General features: G+C 39.8%; 1 protein-coding gene across 1 annotated transcript in view; it reads right to left on the bottom strand.

Annotated features, from left to right (window-relative positions):
- The window catches only part of LOC137095565 (tektin-4-like), a 63141-nt gene that overhangs the window by 26926 nt on the left and 21636 nt on the right, over positions 1-14579 (bottom strand). Inside the window, exons 3-4 of the mRNA XM_067462349.1 lie at positions 11932-12079; positions 9228-9450 (exon numbers count right to left, since the gene is read on the bottom strand). Coding sequence (XP_067318450.1) covers positions 9228-9450; positions 11932-12079 — 371 coding nt within the window. The remainder of the gene's footprint in view (positions 1-9227; positions 9451-11931; positions 12080-14579) is intronic.

The raw sequence follows: 14579 nt of genomic DNA, 5'->3' as shown, positions 1-14579 counted from the left end.
TAGGCCCATTTCACTGCTAAATTTAGATTATAAACTATTAGGAAATATCATTGCAGAAAGACAAAAAAATACTGAGTAAAAGAATCAAAGAAGAACAAGCTGGGTTCTTACCCAAAAGATCACAATCAGATGTCAGAACCATAATAAATCTAATAGAATACTACGGGAACAATATACAAAAGAAGGTAATGTTTTTAGCATTAGATGCCGAAAAAGCTTTCGACAATGTAAATTGGGATTTTATTAAAATTTTAATAAAAGAGATGGACATGGGTTATTATTTCAAAAACATAATTGGAGCCATATATGATAAACAGGAAGCGAAAATTATAATAAACGGCAAACAGACGGAGACAATCCAAATTCAGAAAGGGACAAGACAAGGCTGTCCAATTTCTCCGTTAATCTTCATCTTAACATTAGAAATTCTTTTGGACAGAATAAGGGATGACAAGGAAATTAAAGGAGCACGCATTCAAGGTCATGATTATAAGACAAGAGCGTTCGCAGATGACTTAATTGGGATAATAGAAGAGCCAAAGTAAAACCTAGGGAAATGGATAAAAGCAATCAACGAATATGGTCAAGTTTCGGGATTCAAAGTAAACTTAGAAAAAACTAAAGCGATAACAAAAAATATTACAAAGAAAGAACAGGAAACAATAGGGAAAGATTGGAACATCTAAATAACACAAAAAATAAAGTATCTAGGAATCACTCTTACTGCAAAAAACCTACAATTATTGGAAAACAATTACATAGAAAAATGGAAGAAAAAAAAAGACCTAGAAAAATGGGGCAGCATGAAATTATCCTTATTAGGAAGGATAGCAGCCGTAAAGATGTCAATATTGCCAAAGTTAATGTTTCTTTTTCAAAACTTACCAATAATTAGGTCCCAAAAATTACTAAATAGTTGGAAGAAAGATATGATGCGCTTTATCTGGCAAAAGAAAAAGCCGAGAATAAACTACAGAAATATGACAGAAAGGAAGAATAAAGGAGGCCTAGCGACCCCAAACATCAAATTATACCACGACTCATGTGCATTAATCTGGATACGTGATTGGGCAAAACTTGAAAAGAAGACAATTTTAAATATAGAAGGGGAAGGATTGAGATCAGGTTGGCATGCATATCTAGGTTATGACAAAGCAAAAAAAGAAAAGCATTTCGGTAATCATTTCGTGCGATCATCCTTAATTAAAGTCTGGAACAGATACAAAGACAAACTATATAAGAAAACCCCATTATGGTTATCACCACTTGAAGCCTCACAAAGAAGAATACTAGGATGGAACGATTGGCCCAGATACAAAGACATAATAAAAAAGGAAGGAGGAGAATTTAAGATTAAAACCCAACAAGAATTAAAAAACATAAATAGCAGAATCTCGTGGTTCCAATATGAACAAATTAAAGAACATTTTAAGATAGACAAAGAAAAAGGATTTGAAGAAGGTACAAACTTCTGGGACAAGATAATGCAAACCGAAAACAAACTAATCTCAAAGATATATAAAAAACTGTTAGAAGAAGAAGGGGACACAGAAAATGGAAAAACCTATATGAGAAAGTGGAAAGAAAATCTAGGAAGAGAGATAAGGAAAGAAGAATGGGAAGAAGTATGGAATAAGAAATTAAAATATTCAAAAGCAATGGAACTCAAGGAAAATTGGTTTAAAATAGCCTATAGGTGGTACATAACACCACATTGATTAGGAAAATTCAATAAAAATACAAACACAAAATGCTGGAAGTGTAGAAAACAGGAGGGGACATACTACCACCTGTGGTGGTCTTGCCCGAAAGCGCAATACTATTGGAAAAATATACAAAAATCACTACAAAAGATACTAAAGATAGATATACCCTGGAAACCAGAAATATTCCTATTAGGGATTCATAGCTTAAAAATGGAAAAAAATAAGGATAAACTTTTATTTTTACTAACGACAGCAGCCAGAATAACTTATGCAAAACATTGGAAGGATAAAGAACCCCCGGAAGAAGAGGAATGGCTAACAAAGATCCTTGATATAAGGAACATGGACAAACTAACTTACATACTTTCAAAAAGAAAGGGCACTCCATCAACAGAAATAGACTGGAAACAAGTAACAATATTTGACAAAAGAAAAAAACATGAAAATAATTACATGAAAAGAGATGAAAGTAAACAAACAGGGGAGAGCAGAAGAGTGATAAAAGAAACCAAAATCAATTCTTTATAAAAAAAACCCCGAAAAAATTACGAAATACAATTTTAACGAACGAAACCGCCCAGCCCTAGTAAACTTCCCTTAAGTCATTGTCTGTCCTCCCCCAAATCTTGCAAGAAAATAAACCGGACCGTGTCATTGTGGTTAATATGTGTGTCAACTTGGCCTTAAGTCTCCAACTGGGGGTCGCAGCAGAAGGGCCGCACTGGTTGGAACTACACACAATAATGAGCACTGTAAGCACTTTGTGTTGGCTTATGGGCCGCACTGGTTGGAACTACACAAATGAAATGCTTGCCCTGTTGTGGAGCGAAACAACCACAGGGCACACAACAACTGGGTGAAACAGCTTTTGTTTCACCAAAGACAAGTGTGCAGCAGTGTTTTCTTTTTTAAAAATATTTTTTAAATTTTTTTTAAGAATAAAAGAAATATTTAGCAGTAAAAGTTTTAAAAAAGAAAATTATCAAAATGCTTGCCCTGTAGTGGGGCAAAAACAGCCACAGGACATACAACAACTGGGTGAAACAGCTTTTGTTTCACCAAAGACAAATGTGAAGACGTTTACGGATGGCGAAAGTCAACTTTCTGACCACCTCCTGAGCCTGTGGAGTCAACAAGGGCCCAGCCATAGATTGCAATGTACTTTGTCCACCCAGCGACTTACAAAAAAAAAGGCTGTAGTGATCTACAGGTCCGTGCTATCAAAATCAATCTGAGGATAGCCCAAAACTGGCAAGTTGGCCTTCAAGAAGACCAGCTTTTCCACAGCAAGGGGGTCGAGCGAGTTACGTTGGAGGGTGACGATTGCAATGTACTTTGTCCACCCAGCGACTCCAAATGCCTCTTCAAACGCAGGACGACAGGGACCACATGGCTGAGTAGTGCTTTCTGTGCTGAAAGATTTTCGGTGGCTAATTTGAATGGTTCTAGGATCTCGACCAGCTGACTGATGGTCATCCACTCCTGGTTGTTGGGAACCAGCTTGTTTATCGGAGCCGCAATTGATAGTGAGATAGTGTGGACTGCCCTCTGTTGCTCCACCATGCGCTCCAACATGATGTAGGTGGAGTTCCAGCGGGTTGAGACATCCTGCAGTAACCGGTGTTGTGGGAGGCACTCCAGTTTTGCGGACTTAGAGCTACGGTGGAAGAAGCCCGCGATTCTGCGGCAGCGGTCAATGAGTTGAGTGACGGCGGTGGCACTGTTCTAATCGGGCCCCTTGAAGCCATCTTTTACGCAGTTAAGCAGCAAGTGCGCCATGCATGTTACGTTTGAGAAGCCGGCACTTTCGACTGCCCGGATCATGTTCCTTCCTGCGTCTGTGACCATGAATCCCGAGTTAGTACCACCGGAATGAGTATGCCGCATCCAGTCTCTCATCATCTCTCGCAAGTACTCAGAAATGGTGTCGGCCCTGTGATCCGTATCGATCACCTCCAGTGACAGGAGTGCCCAACGATGACCCGAGTCTAGGCAACCCTCCGTCTCCTACCAGTGAGCGGTCAGGGACAAATAGGAATGCCCTCCTCCCGTGCTCGTCCAGATGTCTGAGGTGAAATGTACATGGACGGGTTGTGATTTGTTCAACAGGGTTCTGAGACGTTGCTTGCATCCCTCGAACAAAGCGGGAATGATTGTTCGAGGCGGGAATGACTGTGTTCTCCCAGGCAACATGCAATCAAGCAGCAGGCAGCCAATCCCGGGGGGGGGGGGGGGGGGGGCAGGCCGGGAAAGGGTTTTGGCCTTCTCACAGCAGGCAAAAAGGCAGCCAACCCTGGGGTGGGGGGCAGGGTCAAGCCCCCCCCCCCCCCGGGAGGTCCTAGAGGCTGTCTCACTAGGGGATGGATATGTAATGTTTTTTCATTTATAAATTAATTTCTAAATTATATACTTAATGATTTCGATTTTGAAGCCAAACAACCAATCAACCAACCACCACCCACCCACCCACCCAGTGGGAATTGGTCCTTACTTAACTTGCAATACTGCTACAGAAATTAGTATGTATGCAGTACTTCCCAGATAATTTTCAGAGTTGTTTCAAAGTGCAATTTCTGTTACTTTTTGTTACTTTTTCTTTATTTATTTCTTATATTTACTTTCTAAGTTTTTATAATAACATTATTTTTATATATTATTAATAATTTATAATTTAATTTTATATATTATTTTTATTGTTATTTATAATTATATTTTATAAATATTTTATAAATTTAATTATATTTTATTTAAATATTTATATTTAATATTATTATTTATTTCATTTATATATATAATAATATATTTTTATTTTATTTTATTTTATATTGTATATATTATATAATTTTATATTATTTATTATTAATATTTATTATTATTATTTATAAATTATTATTATTTATTATTATTTATATTTATTTAAATTTAATTATTATATAATTGTTTATTTCATTATATTATTTGACTCAGTTTTGGCTACTTTATCTTATTACTTTTTTATTTAATATCTTAATATCTTGTTCTATTTGATTATTTTATTTGATTTATTTTATGAAATAATTTTGTTTATAGAGCATTTAACATTGCGCAATCGCGTCCGCCATTTTAACGAATCGATTCGTTATCATCTTAATAACAAATCGATTCGTATTTAATAACGAAGTTTCGGAAGTCGTTTTTGCGCATGCGCAATCGCGTCCGCCATTTTAACGAATCGATTAGTTATTACCTTAACGAATCGACCCCGTTTTAATAACGAAGTTTCGGAAGTGATTTGCGCATGCGCGGGGAGCCGCCATCTTAACAAATCGATTCATTAATAATAACGAAATTTCGTAAATATCAAACTTTTCAAAAGGAAAATTTTGTAATTATTTTAAATAACGAAACGCAAAAACCCCCAAAAAACTAATCGATTTTAGAAACAAATTTTTCTGTTGTTACCCAGGCCTAGAATCTACACAAATGAGCACTGTATTTTCGAACTTTGTGGTGGCAAAAGGGCCACACTGGTTGAAACTACACAAATAATGAGCACTGTATTTTTGAACTTTGTGGTGGCAAAGGGGCCGCACTGGTTGAAACTACACAAAAGAGCACTGTATTTTCGAACTTTGTGGTGGCAAAAGGGCCGCACTGGTTGGAACTACACAAATGAGCACTGTATTTTCGAACTTTGTGGTGGCAAAAGGGCCGCACTGGTTGAAACTACACAAATGAGCACTGTATTTTCGAACTTTGTGGTGGCAAAAGGGCCGCGCTGGTTGAAACTACACAAAAGAGCACTGTATTTTCGAACTTTGTGGTGGCAAAAGGGCCGCACTGGTTGGAACTACACAAATGAGCACTGTATTTTCGAACTTTGTGGTGGCAAAAGGGCCGCACTGGTTGAAACTACACAAATGAGCACTGTATTTTCGAACTTTGTGGTGGCAAAAGGGCCGCGCTGGTTGAAACTACACAAAAGAGCACTGTATTTTCGAACTTTGTGGTGGCAAAAGGGCCGCACTGGTTGGAACTACACAAATGAGCACTGTATTTTCGAACTTTGTGGTGGCAAAAGGGCCGCACTGGTTGGAACTACACAAATGAGCACTGTATTTTCGAACTTTGTGGTGGCAAAAGGGCCGCACTGGTTGAAACTACACAAATGAGCACTGTATTTTCGAACTTTGTGGTGGCAAAAGGGCCGCGCTGGTTGAAACTACACAAAAGAGCACTGTATTATCGAACTTTGTGGTGGCAAAAGGGCCGCACTGGTTGAAACTACACAAATAATGAGCACTGTATTTTCGAACTTTGTGGTGGCAAAAGGGCCGCACTGGTTGAAACTACACAAATGAGCACTGTATTTTCAAACTTTGTGGTGGCAAAAGGGCCGCATTGGTTGAAACTACACAAATGAGCACTGTATTTTCGAACTTTGTGGTGGCAAAAGGGCCACACTGGTTGAAACTACACAAATGAGCACTGTATTTTCGAACTTTGTGGTGGCAAAAGGGCCGCACTGGTTGAAACTACACAAATGAACACTGTATTTTCGAACTTTGTGGTGGCAAAAGGGCAACAATAAAAAATTTAAAAATGAAAATTAACTAAATGCTTGCCCTGTAGTGGAGCAAAAACAACCACAGGGCACACAAAAACTGGTTGAAACTGCTTTTGTTTCACCAAAGACAAATGTGCACTGTATTATTTTTTTAGTAATATTTTTTTTATTTTTTTAAAATGAGCACAAATGAGCACTGTATTTTTGAACTTTGTGGTGGCAAAAGGGCCGCACTGGTTGAAACTACACAAATAATGAGCACTGTATTTTTGAACTTTGTGGTGGCAAAAGGGCAGCACTGGTTGGAACTACACAAAAGAGCACTGTATTTTCGAACTTTGTGGTGGCAAAAGGGCCGCACTGGTTGAAACTACACAAAAGAGCACTGTATTATCGAACTTTGTGGTGGCAAAAGGGCTGCACTGGTTGAAACTACACAAAAGAGCACTGTATTTTCGAACTTTGTGATGGCAAAAGGGCCGCACTGGTTGAAACTACACAAATGAGCACTGTATTTTTGAACTTTGTGGTGGCAAAAGGGCCGCACTGGTTGAAACTACACAAAAGAGCACTGTATTTTCGAACTTTGTGGTGGCAAAAGGGCCGCACTGGTTGGAACTACACAAATGAGCACTGTATTTTCGAACTTTGTGGTGGCAAAAGGGCCGCACTGGTTGAAACTACACAAAAGAGCACTGTATTTTCAAACTTTGTGGTGGCAAAGGGGCCGCACTGGTTGAAACTACACAAAAGAGCACTGTATTTTCGAACTTTGTGGTGGCAAAAGGGCCGCACTGGTTGGAACTACACAAATGAGCACTGTATTTTCGAACTTTGTGGTGGCAAAAGGGCCGCACTGGTTGAAACTACACAAATGAGCACTGTATTTTCGAACTTTGTGGTGGCAAAAGGGCCGCGCTGGTTGAAACTACACAAAAGAGCACTGTATTATCGAACTTTGTGGTGGCAAAAGGGCCGCACTGGTTGAAACTACACAAATAATGAGCACTGTATTTTCGAACTTTGTGGTGGCAAAAGGGCCGCACTGGTTGAAACTACACAAATGAGCACTGTATTTTCAAACTTTGTGGTGGCAAAAGGGCCGCATTGGTTGAAACTACACAAATGAGCACTGTATTTTCGAACTTTGTGGTGGCAAAAGGGCCACACTGGTTGAAACTACACAAATGAGCACTGTATTTTCGAACTTTGTGGTGGCAAAAGGGCCGCACTGGTTGAAACTACACAAATGAACACTGTATTTTCGAACTTTGTGGTGGCAAAAGGGCAACAATAAAAAATTTAAAAATGAAAATTAACTAAATGCTTGCCCTGTAGTGGAGCAAAAACAACCACAGGGCACACAAAAACTGGTTGAAACTGCTTTTGTTTCACCAAAGACAAATGTGCACTGTATTATTTTTTTAGTAATATTTTTTTTTATTTTTTTAAAATAATAAAAAAATTATTTAACAATAAAAATTTTAAAAATGAAAATTTACTAAATGATTGCCCTGTAGTGGAGCGAAAACAGCCACAGGGCACACAAAAGTGGTTGGAACTGCTTTTGTTTCACCAAAGACAAATTTGCCCTGTCTCACTGGGGGACGACTGTAATGCAGTGAAGGTAACTGCGCAGCGTGACACTCCCGCGGGGTCACTGACCAATGCCCCCCCCGGGAGGACTTACAGGCTGTCTCACAGGGGGACAGCTGATATGCAGTGAAAGGTAACTGCGCAGTGTGACACTCCCGGGGGGTCACTGACCAATGCCTTCACCCAGCAATCCAGCAGGCAGCCATTCCCGGGGGGAACAGGGTCAAGCCCCCCCCCCCCTCCGGGAGGTCTTAGAGGCTGTCTCACTGGGAGACGGCTGATTGATTTGTTTATTTTTAATGAAAGGTTTTTTATTTATAAATTAATTTCTGTGGAGTCTAAATTATATACTCACTTAATGAATTTGATTTCGAACCCACCCACCCTCCCTCCCTCCCTCCCTCCTTCCCAGTGGAAATTCGTCCTTACTCAACTTGCAGTACTACTATAATTAATACACTTGCCAGATAATTTGGCCATAATTTAATATTCATAGTGTGTTTCAAAGCGCAATTTTTTTTACTTTTTGTTTATTTTTTTCTTATATTTACTTTCTAAATTTTTATAAATTACATTATAACTTGTTATTAATAATTTATATTTTATTACAAACTTAAGTCATTTAATATCAATTTCTTACCTTCTTGTTTTGCTACTTTATTTTATTACTTTTTTATTTAATTTCTTATTCTATTTGATTTATTCTATTTGATTATTTTAGTATGAAATGATTTTGTTTGCATTGTTTGCATAGCGCAAACGCGGCCGCCATTTTAACGAATCAATTCGTAATTAATTATGAAAAATTCGTAAGTGCTTTGCGCATGCGCAAACGCAGCCACCATTTTAACGAATTGATTCGTAATTAAGTACGAAAAATTCGGAAGTACTTTGTGCATGTGCAAACGAGGCCGCCATTTTAACGAATCGATTCGTAAATAATTACGAAATTTCGTAAATTTCGGAAGTTTTTAAAACGGAAATTTCGGAAGTATTACAAATTTAGAAACGCTGGCGCTCCCTAAAAACGAAACGAGTTTAGAAACAAATGTTTCCGTTGTTACCCAGGCCTAATAAATACTACTTCTACTAATAAATTGCAGTCTTGCAAAGTCAGGAATCGGTGGCTTTCTTATTAGAGTCTTATGTAGCTATAATTGTGATTTGCAGCTTTTTTTTTTTTTTACTTTACCAGGTATGACTGCCTTTTCTATGGAGTCTTGTCTTCTCAAGATATGCCCAAAGCAGAACAGCCTTAGTTAAACTGCCTTGGCTCCTAAGGGGAGTTTCAATCTCCCTTAGCTTTGAGGAGCCATTCGGTTTCCTTTTTGGAGGAAGCTTAGGCTGTGAGACATTGCGGACGGACCCAAGGCACGTACTTTCTTGAGGTGGTGCTCCAGCTTGTGCTTGGTGTCCTCCAGGATCTCACAGTGCTTGGCGAAGGCCTGGTTGACCAAGTCACTCTGGGTGTGCAGGTCCTCGGCTATGTCATGCAGGATGTTGTCAATCAAGGCCCTGAGGTTGACGGAGGCCAGCTTCTCCCGCTTGGCCCTGTAGATGTTGTCATGACTGTGCTTGGCCCAGGTTTCTGACGTGGAAGCACTGGAGAAAGAGGGGCAATGGAGTTGGGATAAGCCAAGAGCATGATGCAACCACAGAAAAGGCGAATGCGATTCTAGGCTGCGTCAAAAGGAGTCTTGTCTATTCATGGGGGTGGAAGAGAGAGAGAATAAAACAGAAACAACACCCCTGCCAGGTAGGAGAAGCAGCTTAAGGAGTTGCATTGGAGAATCTAAGTGATTTTATGACAGGCATGGGCAAACTTGGGCCCTCCTGGTGTTTTGGACTTCAACTCCCAAAATTCCTAACAGCCTCAAGCCCTTTCCTTTTCCCCCTCAGCCACTTAAGCTGTTAGGAATTGTGGGAGTTGAAGTCTAATACACCTGGAGGGCCCAAGTTTGCCCATGCCTGTTCTATGGTATCATTTCCTTAGAAATTACCATACAGTTGCATTGGAGGGATCTAGGTGATTCTATGGTACCCTTCCTTCTTGAATAGAGTCTTATCTACTAATAGGGATCTTTAGATCCTCCAAGACAAACCTACAGCGTTCAAATCTGTGGTAAAACCCAGTTTCTTTCAGCGAGTTATATTATTGAAGTTTATTTTAACTGGCACTACATGTTTTGAACTGGTGTTATGTGTCCAAACCCTTGCAATCTTTCAGTCGGATGTTATTCCACACCGCAATTCACAGGCAGGAAAAGAAAGAAAGATATCTTATTTATTTACATGCCTGTGAATTGAGCCCAGACCAGGCCCGTAGCCAGGATTTCGATTCGGGGGGGGGGGGGGCTGAGTTTGTTTTGGGGGGGGGGGCTGAGTCTGAGTGAAAGAGGGTCTACCCTAGCAAACCTTTTGTATCGTTACCCCAATATCCCCATGCATATGGGATATATTGAGTATGGTGATCAGATCATGATATGAATAAACATAACAGTTTAAATAATGCACCAGTAAGGCCTTTTCATGAACCACCATGAAAATTTCGGGGGGGGGGGGGCTGAAGCCCCTCAAGTCCCCCCCCCCCCCCCCCCCCCCGGCTACATGCCTGGGCCAGACACAAATCAAAGAACACGCAAGGCACTGCAGACTAATCCAACCAGGGAAGTCAGCTAGAGCAAAACACTTGATGAAGCAAACCTGGACACAGAATACAGGGTTAGTCAAAATGCATAGGCCAATAAGCCATTCAATTGAATGGCTTATTGGCCTATGCATTTTGACTAACCCTGTATTATTTGGGAACACAGAAATACTCACAACCATCGTGTTAGACTACAAAAAGAAGCCATAGAAATCCACAAGCATGTGGACAACTTCAACAGAAAGGAGGAAACTATGAAATGAATAGATTTTGTTTGTGTGTTGGGGTAGTACAGTGGAGTGGGTTAATCCACCTACTATAGAAGATCCTGCTGACTGAAAGGTTGGTAGCTCAGTTCAAGCCCAGGTCAGGGTGGGCTTCCACCATCAGCTCAGCTTCTGCTCACCTAGCATTTAGAAAACAAGTATGTAAGTAGATAAATAGGTACCGCTTTGGCAGGGAGGTAAAAGCCACGCTGAAAAAACATTCCGGCAAAAATCCAACCATGAAAGGCGCCCATGGATGACTGGCCCCTCAGCATGAAAAATGAAACAACAGCACCTCCCCATGGCCAAGTCAAGCCACATCTCTGTTCACAGACTGTCTGTCTTTGTCTATTGAATAATGTCATTGAATGTTTGCCATATATGTCCTTGCAATCCAATCTGAGTCCCCTCAGGGAGATAGAGCAGAATATAAATAAAATATTTATATATAAAAATATATAAAAATATTATTATTACCAGTATTTTTTTAAAACCCACCAAAAATCAAGACAGTAAAAAAGAACACCACTCCGCAACAGGGGAATTCCAGACAGTAAGCAATCAAGGACCTGCTTCTTGGCGGGGGTTAGACTGGATGACGCATGAAGTCTCTTCCAACTCTATGATTCTATTATTCTAAGGGCCAGTTAACACCTCCCAAACAGGGAGTGCCTCCAGGCAACAACAGATACCCTCACTGATTAACTTTGCAACTTTGTGGCTCCTCAATGCTATTCAAGCTTGCTAATTGCAACATTCACACTTGCTTCAAACAGACAAGAGTCTTTTTTCCCACCCTGGACATTTGCTTCACTGCCAACAGACCACTGAAGACTTCATTAGCCACAGATGCAGGCGAAACATCAGGAGAGAATGCTGCTGGAACATGGCCAAACAGCCTGAAAAACTCAGAGCAACACAATACAGAAATCATTGCTGTTGATTTCCTACAATAAAACTTCAGTTTGTTTCCTACAGTATTCACAGATTCTTGATAATATAATTGTTTTCCTGCATTTGTTCAACTGGTGTGGGATATGGAAAACCTGGACAAACGGAGTATATGGAATTCTGGAGAGAAGGAACTCTATGCTGTAACATTTTGTTACATTTCCGATTAGGCTTTGCCAGCTTCTATCCACAGATGTAGGCCATTCGGGGTGATCTCACCTGTCCTCCAGCTTAGAAGAGCTTGGGTGGAACCGGATGTTGGTGCTCTGGTTATTGTACCTCCCGCACTTCTCGTCAATGTTGTACGTCTCCAATTTGTCGGACCAATCCATTTCGCAGACCTCCTTGTGATCCCGATTTAACCTGAAGGCACAAGGCATTACAAATCACTTCGAAGGGGCAGGAATCCAGAGCTTATATTTTTAACTGATATAAAATATTTCAATTCTGTTCTTTTCATTCTTGAGGTCAGGGATGGCAAAGGGATAAAACAATGGAAACAATTCCAAAGGAAAAGAAATAACTAAGACAAGATTACAAAACAAAAAAGCTATTGAACTGTATGTTGTCAAAGGCTTTCATGGCCAGAATCACTGGGTTGCTGTGAGCTTTCCAGGATGTATGGCCATGTTTCGCACACATCTATGACAGGTATCCTCAGAGGTTGTGAAATCAGAGGATGCCTGCCATAGATGTGGGCGAAACGTCAGGAGAAAATGCTTCTGGAACATGGCCATACGGCCTGGAAAACTCACAGCAACCCAGCTATTGCACGGTTCAAAGTAAACTGCTTTGAGTATCTTTAAGAGAGAATAAAGTTGTATATAAATAATAACAACAATATAAAATAATAAAAATATAATGATGGTGATGATGATGATGATGTCCTGTGTTAAAGATAACAACAACAATATAATATAATATAATAATACAAAATAATAATAACATGATTTTTTTTGTTGTGTCAGGAGTGTCCTGTTGTGAGAGAATTGGCTGTCTGCAAGGACGTTGCCCAGGGGACGCCCGGATGATTTTGATGTTTTATCATCCTTGTGGGAGGCTTCTCTCATGTCCCCGCATGAAGATCTGGAGCTGATAGAGGAAGCTCATCCTCCTCCCCCCGGATTCGAACCTGCGACCTGTTGGTCTTCAGTCCTGCCGGCACAGGGCTTTAACCCACTGCGCCACCAGGGGCTCCATAATAACATGATAATGATAATAATATGATGATGAAGAGGAGGATAATAATGATCGACATCATCACCCAGTTTGCTGTGTTAAAGATAACAATAACAACAATAATAATATAATATAATATAATAATCCAATATAATAATAACATGATAATGATAATAATATGATGAGGAAGGGAAGGATAATAATTATCGTCATCATCAACCAGTTTGCTGTGTTAAAGATAGCAACAACAATAATAATATAATATAATAATACAACATAATAATAACATGATAATGATAATAATATTATGAAGAGGAGGATAATAATGATCGTCATCATCACCCAGTTTGCTGTGTTAAAGGTAACAATAACAACAACAATAATATAATATAATAATCCAATATAATAATAACATGATGATGATGATAATATGATGAGGAGGAGGAGGATAATGATCATCATCACCCAGTTTGCTGTGTTAAAGATAACAACAATAATAATATAATATAATAATACAACATAATAATAACATGATAATGATAATAATATTATGAAGAGGAGGATAATAATTATCGTCATCATCAACCAGTTTGCGTATTAGACTCTCCAGAATGGCTTTATAATGTTTTTGACTTTCTTAGTCTATGCCACCATCTGGTGGCAACAACAGGCTAAGGAAAGCATGACCTCTTTCCCTTTTTATTTGTCTTTTAAATAGGACAACTTAAAGTAGGGCAGCCTCCATGCTTTGGGAGTTGTGGTTTTACAAGATCTTTTACCTTCTCTGCCCATAATGCCGGTGCCTCCGCAAACTATAGCTCCCCAGATCCCGTAGCATTGAGCCATGGCAGTTTAAGTGGTATAGAGTAGAATACATTCCATAGTGTAGTTAAGAGAGACAGACTGACCTTTGGGAACTCTCTGGATCCCAGACACCCTGAATGCTATTTGGAGATATAACAAATGCCCATAAATAAACAAACTTGGTGCCAACGTGGTTCGAGTATTGGACTACACAGAGGCGGCCCTAGGTAATTTTCAATGGTAAGCAAACAATATTTTGGCGCCCCCCCTCCCCCAAAACCAATCACTATCTATCTATCTATCTATCTATCTATCTATCTATCTATCTATGGGGGCATGGACAAATTTTGGCCCTCCAGGTATTTAGGACTTCCTACTGGCTGTTTGGAATTGTGGGAATTGAAGTCCAAAACACATGGAGGGCTGAAGTTGGCCCATGCCAGCCATACATACACACACACACACACACTAGTCATCCCCTGCCACGCGTTGCTGTGATCCAGTCTAGTGATCTTGAAAAGAAAGTAATAAGAAAGTTGGTTTCTAATATATGTAATTTCTTAATGCTTGTGGGTAAATAGTATTTCTTGTTATTTCTTTGTCAGTGTTGATGTAGTTCCAACACAAAATACTGAAGGGATTTGGGGAAAATAGACTCTGATACTGGAGGGGTTTTGGGGAAACATGTACAATAATTTAGATTTGCAGTACCTTCAGTCACTTCCGTTCATGAAGAAACCTCCTTGCCGCCCTGAGAGGGGTGATGGCACAGCTGCCTGGAGAGGCACTTGCAATGCTGCCCCTCTTCACACAGGAGAAGAGGCCCTGTGCTCCATCGGCTCCTGGGTATGCGCTTTGCATTCTCTTCCCCCACACGCTTTGCA

This window comes from Anolis sagrei, chromosome Y, assembly GCF_037176765.1.
Source record: "Anolis sagrei isolate rAnoSag1 chromosome Y, rAnoSag1.mat, whole genome shotgun sequence".
Taxonomy (NCBI): domain Eukaryota; kingdom Metazoa; phylum Chordata; class Lepidosauria; order Squamata; family Dactyloidae; genus Anolis; species Anolis sagrei.
This window is presented reverse-complemented; position numbering and strand designations above follow the sequence as displayed.